The sequence below is a fragment of the Mercenaria mercenaria genome, chromosome 1 (genome assembly GCF_021730395.1).
Source record: "Mercenaria mercenaria strain notata chromosome 1, MADL_Memer_1, whole genome shotgun sequence".
Taxonomy (NCBI): Eukaryota; Metazoa; Mollusca; class Bivalvia; order Venerida; family Veneridae; genus Mercenaria; species Mercenaria mercenaria.
In genome coordinates this window covers 21298454-21318761 of record NC_069361.1, presented here as the reverse complement: position 1 = coordinate 21318761, position 20308 = coordinate 21298454, and the positions used below count along the sequence as shown (strand labels likewise).

The window sequence follows — 20308 nt, the reverse complement described above, 5'->3', positions numbered from 1 at the left end:
TTTTGAGAAAAGCGCATGTCTCCCACAACTGCCCCTTAGATGATGAAAAATGTTAGTTTCTCTAGATGTTTTAGACGGGTGGATCCAATTAGATGGTCTGGATGAGTGGATCCAATCAGTAATTCAAGGGCCATAAATGAAAAGTGCCTGGGCGGATTTGGCTAGTTATCGAACTTGGGTAAGGTCTTATGGCCAAACACATTTTGTTCAAGTTTGGTGAAGATCGGATGAGAAATGTTCGACTTAGAGAGCGGACAAGAGTAAACAGAAGGATTTTTTCGGTAATTCAAGGGCCGTAACTCTAAAATGCCTGGACCGATTTGGTTAGTTATCGAACTTGGCCGAGGTCTCATGGTCAAACACATTTTGTTCAAGTTTGGTGAAGATCGGATGAGAAATGTTCGACTTAGAGTGCGGACAAGAGTAAAAAGGCCGATTTTTCAATAATTCAAGGGCCGTAACTCCAAAATGCCTGGACCGATTTGGCTAGTTATCGAACTTGGCCGAGGTCTCATGGTCAAACACATTTTGTTCAAGTTTGGTGAGGATCGGATGAGAAATGTTCGATTAAGAGTGCGGACATGAGTAAAAAGGCCAATTTTTCGATAATTCAAGGGCCGTAACTCTAAAATGCCTAGACCGATTTGGCTAGTTATCGAACTTGGCCGAGGTCTCATGGTCAAACACGTTTTGTTTAAGTTTGGTGAAGATTGGATGAGAAATTTTCGAATTAGAGTGCGGACAAGAGTAAAAAGACCGATTTTTGGTAATTCAAGGGCCATAACTCCAAGACGCCTGGACCGATTTGGCTAGTTATCGAACTTGGCCGAGGTCTTATGGTCAAACACATTTTGTTCAAGTTTGGTGAAAATCGGATGAGAAATGTTCGACTTAGAGTGCGGACAAGCTTTGTGACAGACACACACACAGACACACAGACAGACAGACTGGAGTAAATCAATATGTCTCCCACACAACTGTGTGGTGGGAGACATAAATATATTTTTTTCAGTGAGCCAACAAGTTGCTGTTTGAATCTCCAAGCCTTCAATAATCAATTTCTTGCATCATTTGTTTGAAGTATCAGCTACAGCAAAAATATTCCCATCTGCAAGTGCATTCTTATATCTTACTCAATGATGTATTTACACATACATTATACAATACCCTTTTAATGATAAACATCTAAATAGAAAATGCTTTACATTTATATACCAAAACATAAAAATGAAGTTTAATATATTTAAATGAACACTTTAAAACACAAAGCACATAACTGAGGTAATTGAACTGATGTTTCTCTACAACATTTAATTTTGTACCTCTTCACTGAGAAAATGTTTGTCATCAATCATGACTTGTCCAGTCTGAAGGAATCTGCCGACTGCGTCTTTCCTAGAGTCCACCTCAGCACGGTGCTCCTTCCAGCGTGCCATGCTTGCCTGTGCACCCTGAAGATCTCGTGGGAACTCCATGGCTGTTATTACTGCCATCATTTCACTGATCCAAGCACTGTTCGCCAAAAAGAAATGAACATTTTATCTAAGCACAGTTCAGGTGAAAGATACCTCAACACTTAACAAGGGAACAAAGGCATTAAATGGGTATCTTATCTAAGCATCCAATATATAAGAATTTTTCGAAATAGATGCATACAGTCTGACCTAGTATTTTTTTTTAAAAAAAAGAGAGAAAATATACATAATGGTAAATGGATATATTTTATCCCAGCAGAACCAAGCAGCTTACAGATATCTGATATAGACTTGTTGGGTTAAACGTCACACCAACACAGTTATAGGTCATATGGCGACTTTCCAGCTTTGATGGTGGAGGAAGACCTCGGGTGCCCCTCCGTGCATTATTTCATCACAAGCTGGCACTTGGGCAGAACCACCAACCTTTCATAAGCCAGTTGGATGGCTTCCTCAAATGAAAAATTCAACACCCCGAGCGGGGCTCGAACCCACATCGATGAAGGGAAAGTAGTTTAAAGTCAGCACTCAGCCACAGAGACCAATCTGATATAAAATAGAAATCTCTGTGGTGCTAGATGACAAGTACAGTCAAACTGAGCAGTCAGCATTAGGGAGTGAAATTTATCTATATAACACTTACCAAGGAAAATGAAGGCTGAAGTTGGCAAGTTAACATTAAGTTTGCATGCCTTATTGGCAACTGTGAGAAAAACAAGAGCTGTCCGTATGACAGCCAAGCTCGACTATTCGAAATATTGTCACAGAAGCAGGAAATTATTACCCAAAATGTTAAATATCAAAAGAGTTCTAAGTTCGAAAGGGGACATAATTTGACTAAAATATATATCAGAGTTATGGGACTTGATGCTATCAACTAGTTTTATAACCCCGAAGAAAAAGTTAAGTTTCAATTCAATATCTGCATTAGTTTTGGGGAATTTGACTAAAATATATATCAGAGTTATGGGACTTGATGCTATCAACTAGTTTTATAACCCCGAAGAAAAAGTTAAGTTTCAATTCAATATCTGCATTAGTTTTGGGGATAGTAACTTGCATGTAAAACTTTAACCAGAATTTTCTAAGTCCAAAAGGGGGCATAATTTGCTCAAAATACATGTTAAAAGTTATGGAACTTGACCCAGTGAGGTTGGTAATTGACCTAGAAAAAGAATAAATAAGTTTCAAAGCTATATGCCTTTTGGTAATAGCTGTATGTACTTGCACGCAAAACTTTAACCAGGATTTTCAAAGTCCAAAAGGGGGCATAATTTGCCCAAAATACATGTCAAGAGTTATGGGACTTGGTGCTATCAACTAGTTTTATAACCCGGAAGACACATGTGAAGTTTCAATTTAATATCTGTAGTAGTTTTGGAGATAGTTACTTGCATGTAAAACTTTAACCAGGATTTTCTAAGTCCAAAAGGGGGCATAATTTGGCCAAAATACATGTCAGAGTTATGGGACTTGACCCAGTGAGGTAGGTAATTGATCTAGAAAAAGAAAAAATAAGTTTCAAATCTATATGCCTTTTAGTAATAGCTGTATGTACTTGCACGCAAAACTTTAACCAGAATTTTTTAAGTCCAGAAGGGGGCATAATTTGGCCAAAATACATGTCAGAGTTATGGGACTTGACCCAGTGAGGTAGGTAATTGATCTAGAAAAAGAAAAAATAAGTTTCAAATCTATATGCTTTTTAGTAATAGCTGTATGTACTTGCACGCAAAACTTTAACCAGAATTTTCTAAGTCCAAAAGGGGGCATAATTTGGCCAAAATGAAGGTCAGAGTTATGGGACTTGGTGCTATCAACTAGTTTTATAACCCCGGAGACACACGTGAAGTTTCAATTCAATATCTGCATTAGTTTTGGAGATAGTAACTTGCATGTAAAACTTTAACGAGTTTTCTAAGTCCAAAAGGGGGCATAATTTGCTCAAAATACATGTTAGAGTTATGGAACTTGACCCAGTGAGGTTGGTAATTGACCTAGAAAAAGAATAAATAAGTTTCAAAGCTATATGCCTTTAAATGATAGCTGTATGTACTTGCATGCAAAAACTTAACCAAGGTGTGACGCCGACGCCGACACCGACGCCGACGCCAGGGTGAGTAGAATAGCTAGACTATTCTTCGAATAGTCGAGCTAAAAATGAAGTGTATTGCTATGTAACATACGTTAATTCTCTGTAGTCATTGAAGTATAACTGTAACTGTTCAGCCTGGTTCAGTTTCTCTTTCCTCATGGCTGCTTTCTCCACCAGTATATTCCAAGCTTGTACCATCTCCTCATGTTTTGCTGCTATATGCTCCTGAGCATCAGGGAACTGACTGATCAATCTCTCTGCTTCCTTTGTTATTGACTCCACTTGTTCACTAATGGCTGCCAGGTCTCGCTGAGAAACAACAATAATACAGTCATCTTTTGTAGCCAAAACAAAATATGTTTTACGTAGTGTAGATTTATTGTTACTGTTCATTTATTTCAAAAACAGGTACCATTTTTGCGTATTTAAGAAAAAACAATCTCTCACCTCAAGGACTTCATGTTTGCTGACCAGGGCCTGTGCACTTTCAAGGTCATGGCCGAAGTCATCACTAGAGACCACACCTTCCTTCTCTTGTATCCATTCCAAAGTGTCATCTGCATCACGTCCATAAATATGAACCTGTTTGGCTGCCATCAGTGCCTGCACACAATGACAATATTTGAAATATTACAGGCATAACATATGTTATCATTTTCATATTTCGAAGTTCATTACCATTTTTACTTATTAAAAAAAATTAGATGCATTTCCACTTCTTTGCATAAAACTTTTTGTTCATACATACCCCTGCAAAAAACTAGTGCTATCATTAAATGTGATTAAGACCCCTCAACACTGCTTTGTCAGAGGAAAGAATATATACTTGTTGCTTCCCCTCTCCCCATCAACTATGGTCTCCCACTCCAGAAAAATAACTACTGAAGAAGTCTGCACCATGAACTTATTTGCAACATGTGTGATTGGGTACCCACTCCTAACCTCATCTATGCCAGCAAAAACAAAGAATGGCATATCTGCACTTCAAAGCGATCATACGCATTTTTACTGGAATCTATTTATAGCATTACAAACAGCATACATGTGAGGGAAAAGGTAATCCTGTGCTCCACCTTTGTCCATTCCAGAAAAATTTATTTATTTATTTGGGTTTTACGGCACACCAACGCAGTATAAGTTATATGGCTCAAACAGGACTACAAATTTTGGTTTCACATCTCATTTACATCGAAATAAAAACACGAGGTATGGAATCAAAATTTGCATACCTGCTGGAATCACAGAGTTACAGCAAAACAAAGCATTAAGACCCTATTAGTCACCTTTTACGATCATGCAAGGGTAAGGCAGTAGTTCCAATTCTTTTCATACACAGATCGTCCCAGAACCACATGGGGCCCATTCCAGAAAAAAGATATCTCTCAAAAGTGCAAATTGACATCCACACAAGTATGATCATAGTGATCATATGTTTCAGAAGAAAAAGAAGTTCTCGTGAAATGAGGAGTTGGCAGTTACTTGCAGTGAGTACTGATGTGGAATTCTGACACAGGTTAACTAACCGCTGCTACTAAAATACACATGAAACATGGTATTTAACCTACATAAAAGAAACATTTATAAAATAGATATACCTCCTGTCTGGCATTAGTAACCTCCTTTAGTTCTGTCCACATCTGGGTGATCTCAGCATCACGCTTCCCTATTTTCTCCTTCTCATAATGACTTGCTTCTATCATGGAAGCAGCTTTCCCATGCAGATTGGTCACACGGTCCTCGCTAGCTGTCAACTCGTGCTGGAAGTCATCAAACTTCTGCTGCAAGATCTGTAATAAACATTAACGTAACACTTACAACATGAAATGTGAATAACCTACTGTTTTTGTTTTTTTAGGTCAATGAAATTGCAGTTTTAATTGCTTAAAGCAATTTTGAGAGAAAGAAGGACCAATATATTCATATAATACAAAAACTACTGAATGTGTTTCCAGAAATTTCCTGGGCAAAGACTCAAACTTAATTCAATTAAGAGAATAAAATCTAATGCTAATAAATCATGCACACCCACTACAGTCGAATATCTAATTTTTTTAAAACACATTACAATTTGGCTGGGAAACAAAACTGATAGCTTTTATAAATTTATCAAGATGGTATCAAGTCCTATAATGTGAAGTGAAGTACCTCAACATGTTCCAGGTCCTGACCATAGTCCTCCGAGGCAGCTATTACCCCCATGTCAGTAATCCAGATTGACACCTCCTCACACTCTCGGTAAAACTCAAACATTAAACGGGTCTCTGTCAATTTCTTTCTTCTCTGACTTGTTAAATCTTGTAACTCACTGTATTTGTTCTCTATTGATGCCTGAAATTACATGCAATACAAACTGGTCAAATAGTCTACAAGCATTTAATCAATTGAAAAACTATCTTGATATTTTTTAAACAACTGAAATGACAGCAAACAGTTTCAATATGAATCTTAAATATACAAAGCAAAATATAATGTCAGACACAGGTTTTATCAAAAACTAATTTCTTTCACATTCATTTTTTTCAAATTGACCTGTTTTGCCAAAAACATCCATTTTTTTTTCTACTAATATCTAAAATTCCTGAGCTTAACACTCGAATAAATAATTCATTTTGAAAACTGATAACTTAATCCAAATTTTCATCTATACAGTATACAGTGCAATGTTGATGGTTTGAGCAACAAATAGCTTCTGTTTGGCAGTATTCTGTGTGACAACAGTGGTTTACCAGGTAGGCGTTTTAATGTGTAAGAACACAAGGTTACCTGTTGAGTTTTGATATTTTCAGTATCAAAGTGATTCTTGTCAACAAGAGTTCTACTGAGTGCAGAAAGTTCACCAATATTGTTCTGGAAGTTGTCGATATCTCTCTCTAGAGCATCTAACTTCTTCTGCAACACCTGAAATATATATCATAAAACATTTAATTCAACCTGTTTTACTGTTTTGTTCTTGTTCTTTCTAATAAGTTCTATCGTGACTGTACAATTCATTAGAGGAAGCTAGACAGCTAAACTGCAAGAATGTTTAACCCATGTACCCAGTCAAGTCAGAAATAATGTTGATAGGGGAACCTTAATCTATGTTATTCAGTCACCAACTTAATAGTGCATAAAATATATCTGACTCATTGTTTGTACCTTTTTGACATTGTTTTCACAGTCAAGATTTCAAGCAAACTTTTACCTGGTCTCTGAAATAATACTGGTCGCCATAGTGACAGCTCTTCAGTGTTATAGACCCTATTTGAACTAAATAGCTAAAACCTAATCAATACGATCTGTTTTGAATTTAAGATACCACAGTCCATGTATGTATAAGTTGTTACCTGAACAGACTCTTCATCTTTTCCATAGTCAGGATTGGTTAATGATGGCATCTTTTCTTTCATCCACATCTCCGCCTCTGTAACTTCTGAGTAAAACTAAAGTACACAAAACATTGAAATTGTAATTCAGTTCAACAAATAAACTTTCAATTTTTGCACTGATCGTTATGGAAAGAACTTGATACATAACCCAAGCATTACATTCACTTTTTTCTGCTTGGTTTGCTGGATTTAACATTTTATTGACAGGTCGACTAATCTATGTCTTTGAATAAACAATTAACTTGCTATTTGCAAGAGGCAATAAACTTACTTAGGGAAGAAATTGACATAATGATGTAACATCTTCAGGTAAAATGTCAAAGAGAACTTTTTTGCTAGTGGGACCAAATTCCTCTTTGCATTCTACTGCCAAGCGGGTGAGCAATAAAAGGGGGAAAATAAAGTGAACTACCTTTTGAGATTCTAGCGCATCCTGCAGTTTAATCCTTCTAACAGAAGACACTTCTTTAAGCTGTTGTAATTCTGAATGTAACTCATCTAATCTCTTTTCTATTTCTGCAGACGCAAAATGTTTACTTTTAATCATATGTTGTGCAGCATTTGCTACTGCGTCTATTAAAGGTTCATGAGCAACTATTTCCGATTCTAAAGCTTGATGCTTTTTTATTAAGTTTTGCACTGCCACTAAAGAATTTCCTAGGTCTGTAGATTCGGCAATTGGTTTCTTATCCTGTATCCATGACAACTCATCTTCCACATCACGATAAAACTGATACATGAGTAACGCCTCTTCAAGATTGTCCCGACGAATATTACTTGGCTCGTGCAATGAGCTATAGCGATCATTAACGTCCTTTGCACGTGCCTGAAGTTCTTTGTTTAAGAAATGTTTAGCTTCTTTAAATTCCTGAGCTGCATCAGTGACATCTTGAACTTTTTCTTGATGTGTGTTTATGTCGACCTCTAGTAACTGAAAGATGAAAGAAAGTCTTACAGTATATAAAAATTATATTTAAAACTACCTGTTCATGCTGCAAAAAATGTTAAATTTTACAAGGTTACAACTACAACAGAAATGAGACTTAAAGAAATAACATTTTCTCATCAGTATGCAAAGCAGTCATTATTTTTTTGCAAAGAATTTGAAACAGTATACAGAACAAGAGGACCATGATGGTCCTGAATCGCTCACCTCTTCCCACATGACCCAGTTTTGAGTATGATGTCGTTTTTTCTATTATTTGACATAGTGACCTAGTTTTTGAGCTCATGTGACCCAGTTTTGAACTTGAACTAGATATTATCAAGATAAAAATTCTGACCAATTTTCATGAAGATCCATTGAAAAATATGGTCTCTAGAGAGGTCACAAGGTTTTTCTATTATTTGACCTATTGACCTAGTTTTCGAAGGTACGTGACCCTGTTTTGAAATTTATCTAGATATCATCAAGGTGAACATTCTCACTAATTTTCATGAAGATCTCATGAAAAATATGGCCTCTAGAGAGGTCACAAGGTTTTTCTATTTTTAAACCTACTGGCCTAGTTTTTGACCGCACATGACCCAGTTTCGAAACTGACCTAGATATCATCAAGGTGAACATTCAGATCAATTTTCATGAAGATCCATGGAAAAATATGGCCTCTAGAGAGGTCAAAAGATTTTAATAATTTTAGACCTACTGACCTAGTTTTTGACCACAGTTGACTCAGTTTCAAACTTGACCTAGATATCATCAAGATGAACATTCAGACCAACTTTCATACAGATCCCATGAAAAGTATGGCCTCTAGAGAGGTCACAAGGTTTTTTATTATTTGACCTACTGACCTAGTTTTTTAAGGCACGTGACCCAGTTTCAAACTTGACCTAGATATCATCAAGGTGAACATTCTGACCAATTTTTATGGAGATCCATTCACAAGTATGGCCTCTAGAGAGGTCACAAGGTTTTTCTATTTTATGACCTACTGACCTAGTTTTTGACTGCACATGACCCCGTTTCGAACTTGACCTAGATATCATCAAGATGAACATTCGGACCAATTTTCATACAGATCCAATGAAAAATATGGCCTTTAGAGAGGTCACAAGGTTTTTCTATTATTTGACCTACTGACCTAGTTTTTGAGGCACGTGACCCACTTTCGAACTTGACCTAGATATCATCAAGATGAACATTCAGATTAACTTTCATACAGATCCCATGAAAAATATGGCTTCTAGAGAGGTCACAAGGTTTTTCTATTATTTGACCTACTGACCTAGTTTTTGATGGCACGTGACCCACTTTCGAACTTGACCTAGATATCATCAAGGTGAACGTTCTGACCAATTTTCATGAAGATGTCATGAAATATATGGCCTCTAGAGAGGTCACACGGTTTTTCTATTTTTAGACCTACTGACCTAGTTTTTGACAGCACGTGACCCAGTTTCAAACTTGACCTAGATATCATCAAGATGAACATTCAGACCAACTTTCATACAGATCCCATGAAAAATATGGCCTTTAGAGAGGTCACAAGGTTTTTCTATTATTTGACCTACTGACCTAGTTTTTGATGGCACTTGACCGAGTTTCGAACTTGACCTAGATGTCATCAAGGTGAACGTTCTGACCAATTTTCATGAAGATCTTGTGAAATATATGGCCTCTAGAGAGGTCACAAGGTTTTTCTATTTTTAGACCTACTGACCTAGTTTTTGAAGGCACGTGACCCAGTTTCGAACTTGACCTAGATATCATCAAGGTGAACATTCTGACCAATTTTCATGAAGATCCATTGAAATATATGGCCTCTAGAGAGGTCACAAGGTTTTTCTATTTTTAGACCTACTGACCTAGTTTTCGACCGCACGTGACCCTGTTTCGAACTTGACCTAGATATCATCAAGGTGAACATTCTGACCAATTTTCATGAAGATCTTTTGAAATATATGGCCTCTAGAGAGGTCACAAGGTTTTTCTATTTTTAGACCTACTGACCTAGTTTTTGATCGCACGTGACCCAGTTTCGAACTTGATCTAGATATCATCAAGATGAACATTCTGACCAACTTTCATAAAGATCCCATGAAAAATGTGACCTCTAGAGTGGTCACAAGCAAAAGTTTACGGACGGACGCACGGACGATGGACACCGCGCGATCACAAAAGCTCACCTTGTCACTTTGTGACAGGTGAGCTAAAAATTACTTAAACTTACAATGAATAATTTTCACCAATTTTGCATCTTATATAATTTCTCATAAATTAGTCCTTGATTTGAATAACGTTTACAAAATAAATTATGGATAAAACTGATTCAATTTAGTTATTTTAAGACTGTTTTCATATTTTGAAAAATTTCGATCATGTGAAAATATCTGGTATGAAAGTAATGTTTTCGTATTTTAATTGCACGGAAAGTTTGTAAATTTTATTGCTAGTTTATATCACAGGAACTAACCTGATGTTTCTTGAGGAGATTTTTGACAGATGACAAATCTTTCCCATGATCTTCTGACATGAGTTGATTTTCAACCTCATCCATCCAAGTCAACAGATCATCCACAATACGATTGAACTGCAAAGCTTGATACGCATCAGTTAATTTATCTTTCTTCTCCGAGCTTGCCGCAACCAATGCCTGCCAGCTCATTTCAACTTCTTCCATACGTTTCTTTATGTCTTCTGACTGGTAATGATCTTCATCGACCAGACCTTGACCTTCGGAAATGACAGCGTCTACTCGGTTACGATTGGCCATTACTTCAGCTTCAAAGGCCTGGTGTTTCTGTAACTTGGCCTGAAGATTTGTGGGATCTCTGTATGATTCATCTGTAGCAATCTGCAACTTTTCTGTTATCCATGTAGATACCTGCAGATTTAAAGACATGTTTATATTCAGGTATGACTGAATCTAACTTCAAATAAAATAACCAAGGGAAATGACTGGGTTTTCTCTGCATATCACCATATATGTGACATACCATATTTTTTCCAAAACCAAAATTTAAAGAGGAAAAAGACAAGAGGTAGAAAATGTCATCTAAAAGAGCTTAGTAATATATCTTAAAATATCACTGAAACTGCAAAAGCAAGTCTTTGCAACATTCACATTTACAGGTCGTATTATGAACAGACAGTGAGTCTTATCTAAATGAATACTTTCATTTATCTGAATCACACTGGATATGTTACAAAATAATACACCAAGCTTATCAATTCTTATTATAGTTCTACTGGAGCCAGACTCTTGAAAAGTGTACATTACAAGTGTTTTTTTTTGCCAGGTTAAGAGTCAAACAGACACTATTTAGGTCATTGGAAACTTTTCTAGTATCTGATGGTGCAGTCAGACCCCAGGTGCCCCCCACCATTCCCATGCATTATTTTATCATGAGCAAGCACCTTGGTAGAACCACTGACCTTCCATTAGCCAACTGAATGTCTTCCTCACATGAAAAAATTCTACCTCCAAAGCCAGGTTTTGATCCCACATCTGTGAGGGTCTATTCGAAGTAAGCCAACTTCATCAACTGATCAAACTGGCCTCAATAAGTATTAATACTTAGCCTGCTGGCTGCAAGTGATTTTGCCTTTGCGACCAGTGCAGACACAGACCGATAATGGTCTGCACTGTTCACTATTCAGTCAGTATATTTTCAGTTAACACCCCTTTGAATAATAAGTGGTACTGCCCAAACTGAATGATGGACCAGTCCATTTTAGAAATTTAGCAGGGTAAGGGTTAATGTAAACATCTGCTATAAGGCTAATACAGACCTCATATAGATTCCTCAAGAACAACTGGTAATTTTTGGAATCTCCAAGTTTGGTCCTCCTAGCACTAGAACTTTCCTTTAGCCGAGTGTATCTATCCTCAACAGCTTGCCGTCTTTCTTTAATCTCGTCCCAGGCGTAGTGGTCCTGCGTCTCCAGTTTAGCAGCAAACTCTCTCACGTCCTCCACTTGCTCCACCTGCTGTTCCATCAACTTCTCAAATCTGTCTTGGTTTTTCAGTAATGCTTCAACACTGTACAGTGAATTCTACAACAAAAAATTTCTATTATTAGCAAGACTTTTTTTCTACTTATTGTAAAAAGAAACTTTTACAATCTGATTTTGAATCATGTAACAAATACATGAGAGAGACACAATGTAAAGTTACACAAAGCCAAGAATTTCTGATATTTCACCAACGTGAAATTCTGATACAGGACATACTATGAAAGTAAGCTCTTCAGCAAGGTTATTTAAGAAACTTACACCAAGGTCTTCATTAGTGAGGAATGCTTCTTTACTGGCAAGCCAAGCATCTGCCTGTTCCGCTTCAACTTGGAATTTCTGCAAAATATAGTAATAGAATAAAGGCATATAGATAATCATGAAATGGTCAAATAGATAAACCATGTAAAGGTCAAATAATCACATAAAGCTCACATACATAACCATGTAAAGGTCAAATACATATTCATATAAAGGGCACATACATTACTAAGTAAAGGTCAAAAAAACACTTCTCAAATCTAGTGTCAAAAGAAGTATTACTGTAGTAAATTTATACACTAAAACTTACAATAATCATCCTCACAAAAATGAGTTATATCTTAGAACAATTTTATCATGCTATTATAATTTTATCAATCAATAATGCTTAAAGATTTTTTTGTGGTCATAGTTTCTTTGACTGGTATTTTGATCTGAATATATCATTACATTTTGTATTTAGCAATAAATTTTTACTCACCCTAAGTTCATGACACTGCTGCAGAAGATGTTGTCGCTTATCCCAGGCAGCACTCAGCTGTATCTTAGTCTTATCTAACTGACCAACCATACTCTGTATCTCTTCCGACGCATAATGTTTCTCATTTATCAGATTGTTACCATGTTCTCGAATTGTTGCAAAGTGAGCTTTACGTCCATCAATCTCAGCTTTCCTTTCAGCATGGAGTTGTAACTGTGTAAGAGCCTCTGCTACATCCTTCCCCAGCTCTCCAGAGTTCATCTTCGTGATCATATCATTGGACCATGAAATCTGAAAATGGTATATCAAAATATAAAGATCATACTGGAACTTTGTCAGTCTGTCATGCTTTAGTTTAATACTTTGGGGATTTTTTTTTTTTTTTGAAATTACAATTTCTAAAATTTATTCTTAATATGCTGTGTTTTGTTGAAACTTTAAGGGGATTTTTCAGCTTTACTAGTGCAGGGATATCATAGGTGCCTGCAGCATTATTTCCTGCACTGACGTGCAATGGGCCGAACCATCCACTGTCCGAAAACCAGCAGTGTAACTCCCTCACATAAAACAATTCTACATTCTAAGAATATTCATTTAAGAATAAGTCATTCACCTACAAAATCACCAAGACGCTTTCCTTAAGATTCATTTTTAAAATTCATCATCTACCTAGCTGTTCAGTACTTACAAGTTCTCTAGCTTCAGCGAGGAATTTCTGTAGCTGGTATGAGTCAGCAAGTTTTTTCTTCCTCTGATCAGCAAGTTCTTCCAGTTTCTCCCAGTTATCTAGAGCTTCATTCTGTTTCTCTGAAATGTCTCCTGCACGATCTGGGTACTTTTTGCACAGTTTAGCTGACAGGGACTCAACTTTCTGCAATTTAAAATATCTGGTATTATAAAACTTCTGAGCAAAGAGAACTTATTACAGTCTTGAGTAAGATTTGGACACCTACATCACCCACTGTCCATTTCTATCTATATTTAAAAATTACATTATTCCATTTTGTTAACAATGTCTATCTTAGGAATATCCAAGCACGTTTTCATAGCTACAACAACAATTTCAACACATATAGGTGATCAGTAGTACAGAACCTAGCTTTTAACCTTTTTAGGTTTTTCACATAAAACATGTGCAGTACAATCTATCTCTTTTAAAAGGAATGGATAAGTCTCAGCTGATGAACTAAACTGAGAGGATGTATACTCTTAGCCAATTTGTCATTATTAAGGTAACTTGTATGAAATAGCTGATATGAAGTGATATATTATGTTTTAAATGTTTTTCAGAAACAGTGTACTAACCTCAAGCTGGTTCTGGAGAGCAGTCATGTCTCGCTCGATCTCCTCTTGTTTACGCTGTAAACCCTGCACAGCCTCCAGATCCTTGCCGAGATCCTCAGAGGACAGCAAGACTGACTTCTCATTGATACGGTCATCTATATCATCCACGTCTCTGTTGAAGGAATGTACCTCGAGGGCAGCAGCCAAGTTCTGTTTGTAACCTTGCAATGCTCCCTGAAGATCCTTCCATCTGTGGGAAGAGAAAAACTCAATTGTTTTGCAGCTTTTTTGTTTTGTTCACTGTTATATCTACTGGATCAGCAAGTGTAAGGATTGATCTCTCATTTCATAGATTTCCCAAGAGTACTCAATTGTGTAAAACCTTTTATTTAATCTATCTAAAATATTTTCAACATCTGATTATTAACAAGATTGAATATTAACAAGAGAATGTCATACCTGTGAAAGCATGTGCATCATACACTTTTTTTGCTGCTATATTGCTCAAGGATAAACAAGGCCTGAGCTACTTCTCCATTACACTTTCTCATACTTGGAGCAATAATTATCATGTAAATTTCAACAACTATACACTTTGATGGTTCAAAATACCATAATTCTATTTTCAAGTCAGAAATATTATTATTAACGGGTTACCTCTAAACAGGTGTGTTATCAACTGTCACAAAAATCATTCATTTTACCTATTACCCATTTACAGCAACGGGCTAATATAACAACCTCGAGAATATGGAACAATACTAACAGCTTTTCCAGTTCAGTCAACCTACATCTTCTCATTTGCTTAATTGCGATTGTATAAAACAATGTGCTTGTTAAGACTTACTTTTGATTCATGTTTTTACTTCTATCATTGACCGCACTTGTGTCTGTACGTCCCTGACTGATCAGCTTGTCTGCTAGAGCGTTGATGGCCTTAATTCTCTTCTCATCTACAGTGATACCCTGTAACATAACACAAACTAATCTTAGCATCTTTACAAAATTTTCTAACAAATCAGAAGCTACAGTTGAAACTTAGAAGTCTAACTTCAAGGGATCAAGCATTTTACTTTGAGATAACCGAGATTCAACTTCAATGATATTTTGTGCAGATGTTTTCAGAATGGGACTAGGAAATGTCTTCGAGATAGCTGAAATTGTGAGACAAGTGAGTCTGAGACATCGAGTTTCACCTATATTGTTTTTCCGTCCACTACAAACTATGTTATCATTTTCTCAACAATCACTTTTACAAGTATCTAATCAGTCAAATTCCTGTCTTTTTTCAAGATTACACATTATTTAATGAATAAAATCATTTCCAAAAAATGGAAACACAGCAGACTTTTTTTGTACTCAATTCAATATGCACTGAATTATGATGGGAAAAGCAGTTTAGTTGAAATGCAAGCTGGCAAGTTTGTTAAAAGTGAAAGGGGCTATGATAAAGCTGTTAATGAAACTTTGGGTCACATTTAGAACTTGTTTCACAATTTGGTGAGGTTTTGTACAAGTGGCACAGTAGCTGAGTCAGCAGAGCCAAGGGATGGCTGCTTAATTCTATCACCCTGCCATAAGTTTGGAAAACACTTTGAACATTACATATACTTTCAAGATAACTTGTGGAAAAGTTAAAAATACGACATTATAAAATTGTTCACCTCTCTGGAAAGCTGTTAAAAGATAATGCAAATGTTAATGTTGTATTTCATGATTAACTCTGGGTACAATATTTGATATGGCAAGTTTAAGCATCTGACAGATGGACTGGATAAAACAAGAGGACCATGATGGTCCTGAATCGCTCACCTGTCCCAACATGACCCAGTTTTGAACTGAGTATGACGTCATTTTTTTCTATTATTTGACATAGTGACCCAGTTTTTGACCTCATGTGACCCAGTTTTGAACCTGACCTAGATATCATCAAGATGAACATTCTGACCAACTTTCATACAGATCCCATGAAAAATATGGCCTCTAGAGAGGTCACAAGGTTTTTTCATTATTTGACCTACTGACCTAGTTATTGATGGCACGTGACCCAGTTTCAAACTTGACCTAGATATCATCAAGATGAACATTCTGACCAATTTTCATGAAGATCCATTCAAAAGTATAGCCTTCAGAGAGGTCACAAGGTTTTTCTATTTTTAGACCTAATGACCTAGTTTTTGACCGCAGCTAACCAAGTTTCGAACTTGACCTAGATATCATCAAGATGAACATTCAGACCAACTTTCATACAGATTCCATGAAAAATATGGCCTCTAGATAGGTCACAAGGTTTTTCTATTATTTGACCTACTGACCTAGTTTCTGATGGCACGTGACCCAGTTTCGAACTTGACCTAGATATCATCAAGGTGAATATTCAGACCAATTTTCATGAAGATCTTGTGAAAAACATCGCATCTAGAGAGGTCACAAGGTTTTTCTATTTTTAGACCTACTGACCTAGTTTTTAACACAGTTGACCCAGTTTCGAACTTGACCTAGATATCATCAAGATGAACATTCAGACTAACCTTCATACAGATCCCATGAAAAATATGGCCTCTAGAGAGGTCACAAGGTTTTTTTATTATTTGACCTAATGACCTAGTTTTTGAACGCACGTGACCCAGTTTTGAACTTTACCTAGATATCAACAAGGTAAACATTCAGACTAATTTTCATGAAGATCCATTCAAAAGTATGGCCTCTAGAGAGGTCACAAGGTTTTTCTATTTTTAGACCTAATGACCTAGTTTTTAACCGCAGCTGACCCAGTTTCGAACTTGACCTAGATATCATCAAGATGAACATTCAGACCAACTTTCATACAGATCCAATGAAAAATATGGCCTCTAGAGAGGTCACAAGGTTTTTCTATTATTTGACCTACTGACCTACTTTTTGACGGCACGTGACCCAGTTTCGAACTTGACCTAGATATCATCAAGGTGAACATTTTGACCAATTTTCATGAAGATCTTTTGAAAAATATGGCCTCTAGAGAGGTCACAAGGTTTTTCTATTTTTAGACCTACTGACCTAGTTTTTGACCGCAGTTGACCCAGTTTCGAACTTGACCTAGATATCATCAAGATGAACATTCTGACCAACTTTCATAAAGATCCCATGAAAAATGTGACCTCTACAGTGGTCACAAGCAAAAGTTTACGCACGGACGGACGGACGCACGGACGACGGACGCTGCGCGATCACAAAAGCTCACACTGTCACTTTGTGACATGTGAGCTAAAAATAGGGACTCAAAACTAAACGGAAAAAAAAACAAACTACTATACGGAGATGATAAATAAAAAGCACATGCATGATAACAAAATAGAAATCTTCAAATAATGACCTACACTAAATTTAAGCTACTCAGAATGGCCTATATGTAATTATTAACAAAAACAAAATGGCATACTTAAAACACTGGATTATGTTTTTAAACATGCAAAAATAAACATCAGCAAAAAATGATACTTCCTGACAGTATATTGTCAGCTTTCTTGTAAATAAATGTTACCTACCACATGCTGCATGTGAATAATAAGAAAATAAACTGTTATATGTTACACATACCGATTCTCAATACCAGTCATTAAACAGATATAAAACTCTGAAAATCATTTTTGCTTGATATTTGCACAAGAATAATCATACAATGGTTTTCTTTTCATAATTTTCTAATAATAGACTTCATTTTTGTGAATCATAATAATAGTTAATTTCTCAATTGTTTATCAATCATTAGAAACCGAACACAGTTCATACTGCATAGCGACTTTCCAGCGTTAATGGTGGTGTAAAACCCAAGGTGCCCCATTAGGCATTATTTCAGGCATGGGTGGGCTCCCGGGTTGAACTACTGACCTTCAATATGCCAACTGGATAGACTCTTCATATGACAACTTGATAAAACAGAAATAGACATCGACATACTTGTTAAATAATCATGTAAGAAGTAAGCAGTAACTTACAGCAGATTCATGGTCATTGGCTTTCTTCTGAAGTTCTACACAATGTTCATAATCTCTGCCCAGATCTGCTGCATGAATCAATGCTTCCTGAAATATACAACCCAACATATTAGTGTTTGCATAACAGGTATTACTGAACAAACACACAGTGCTTAAATTTACTCTTTTTTTTACAGTGGACATTATCTGTTCAATATTTCTTCCATGTATCCTATTTTTTGAAACCAACATAATCTCCTTTTAAAAAAGCTTGGTTATTGACAACAGAATGTTCTTAGACCCAACATTGGTTGGAATAAACAGGAAGCAAAACTTTCCTTGAATTTATATGTGCTATCATGCCTATATAATATGACAGCCACAAGTTAACTTCATCATTTTCCTGACAATAGAGTATCACTCAAATATTATTACTTTTAACCTTAGACTAAAATGTTTACATTCTCAAAGAATTTTGTAGCATTCACTACTAAAAAGGAAAACATGTTATTTCTTTTTTTATTTTACAGTTAGCATTTTAACAGTAACTACTGACCTTTTCCCTGATCCAGTCCTGCACTTTGTCTACCTGCTCATTGAACTCTAGAATGTCTTTGACCTCTCCCAGACCTTTGCCACGATTTTCTGAAGCCTTGAGTAACTCATTCCATTTTGACATCAGCCGTGTGACAGTCTGACGAATATCATCTGAGGCCACATGACGCTTCTTTACCAGACTCTCTCCAAGCTGTAGAGTAGGAAAATATATATAAGTTTTTCATTCAGACTGTGAAGTTTATGCCTGGAAACTGCTGTAGCAATAGTCTTCCATTCAATACCTTGTATTTAAAAATAGATGTGATATTTTGTACATTACTAACCCTTGTACTAAACAAAATCCAGTAATTGGAGCTAACAGAATTTAGAAAATAAAACAATTTCTTTTCCATAAAATTAAAACCAGCATCTAAAACAATCTAACAGATCAATGTATATATTACACAGCTAATGTCCAAACATCTATTTCATTCTATCACCTATATCTAAAGAAATAGTCTTCTTCCATTAGCAACGCTCTGCTTAACACAAATCTACAGGCAGCAATTTTGCAAGGCATTCTGCTCAATTTGACATACAGTGAAACACAGTTCGCCTGAGCATGGACAGCCTGAGTACAATAGCCGACTCTAACCATATGTGTGGTCTTAATATTCTCTTTGATTGAAACACTCCAGACCTTGACAGCTCAAGCATTTTGCTCTTCCCCTTGAGACTTGGAGCTATCAGTGTTTTACTGTACTTAAATTGTTTTCAGAAATAACATAAATTACTTGTATATAAAATAAACTGCTCCTTCTGTTTAATATTAACATTTCCCCTACACATAAGCCCTGAACATTTTACCTTAAAAAGACCCAGGGAAATGTAAAGGCATGAACAATAATGAATAAAGAGATCAAAATAGCAAAGGCTTATTAACTGACTTTGCCACCAACACATTACAAGCTCTTTACTGGCCATTAAATAGCAGCATGAATTGAACATTTTATGTAACTTAGATTAAAAGTCTAGGAAAAATCTTATGTTAAATTAGTCCAATTATTCACCATTTTAAGACTGTAAAGTTCCTTAACATTTCACTTAGAAAAGCATGCATTTTCCAATAAGCAAAATATTCCCAAAGAAAGGCAGATGTATGATAATGCTAGTTAGAGAATTGGAAATGAAATGTTAATGACAATGCTAGGCTGTTCAAAGATATTAAACAATTTGGGAAAAACAGGGAAAAATTACTGGGACCAAGTCAAAACTGTGTGTCTATTATGAGAATTAAATCACTTAGGTATGTCCTATTTAAGAGATGTTGTTTCTAACAGGGAATTCTAAATTTGTTAAAAGGTTGAAACAAAATTATTTTAAGAAGTACAAAGGCAAAATATAAATACTAAATGTTAAATGAGACATGGGGAAAAAAGCAAATGTAATAAATTCTGCTAAATGGTGGTATATTTTAATCCTATAAATATTTCTTTTTTTCTGACTGACAAGGCATTGGTCAATGAAGGAATTTTCTATGTTTCAGCAGGGTAAGCTAACATGTGATAAAAACAGTTTTATATTTGTGTCTTTCCACACTGAATTTATTAAACTTGTTGAATAAGAAAGATAAAATGCTCAACAAAGCCTCACATTTTATTATTCTCTACAACTCGTTTAATAAATTAGATATGGAAAGATACTAATGTAATATCCTCTTCTTAATTTATGACACAGATATATAAATTAAATATACACATCTATTTTGCTTTGTATCAACTATGGATAACATATGCAAGACAAAACATAACAAGAGCTGTCGGAGGACAGCAACGCTCGACTATTCAACAGCCTTGTCAACTGAATTAATACGAAAGTCGAAAAAGGGGCATAA

At 36.0% G+C, this 20308-nt stretch overlaps 1 protein-coding gene across 7 annotated transcripts in view; it reads right to left on the bottom strand.

Annotated features, from left to right (window-relative positions):
• LOC123544287 (spectrin alpha chain, non-erythrocytic 1-like) overlaps positions 1 to 20308 on the bottom strand; it is a 147978-nt gene that overhangs the window by 18603 nt on the left and 109067 nt on the right. For all 7 annotated transcript variants that reach the window (XM_053541837.1, XM_053541842.1, XM_053541856.1 and 4 more), the window contains 17 exons: positions 18434 to 18625; positions 17899 to 17985; positions 14769 to 14887; positions 13943 to 14171; positions 13326 to 13508; positions 12638 to 12928; positions 12157 to 12234; positions 11674 to 11937; positions 10355 to 10765; positions 7351 to 7869; positions 6897 to 6992; positions 6334 to 6468; positions 5716 to 5898; positions 5166 to 5357; positions 4018 to 4173; positions 3662 to 3879; positions 1323 to 1512 (listed from right to left, as the gene is read on the bottom strand). In XM_053541837.1, coding sequence (XP_053397812.1) covers positions 1323 to 1512; positions 3662 to 3879; positions 4018 to 4173; positions 5166 to 5357; positions 5716 to 5898; positions 6334 to 6468; positions 6897 to 6992; positions 7351 to 7869; positions 10355 to 10765; positions 11674 to 11937; positions 12157 to 12234; positions 12638 to 12928; positions 13326 to 13508; positions 13943 to 14171; positions 14769 to 14887; positions 17899 to 17985; positions 18434 to 18625 — 3543 coding nt within the window. The remainder of the gene's footprint in view (positions 1 to 1322; positions 1513 to 3661; positions 3880 to 4017; positions 4174 to 5165; positions 5358 to 5715; positions 5899 to 6333; positions 6469 to 6896; positions 6993 to 7350; positions 7870 to 10354; positions 10766 to 11673; positions 11938 to 12156; positions 12235 to 12637; positions 12929 to 13325; positions 13509 to 13942; positions 14172 to 14768; positions 14888 to 17898; positions 17986 to 18433; positions 18626 to 20308) is intronic.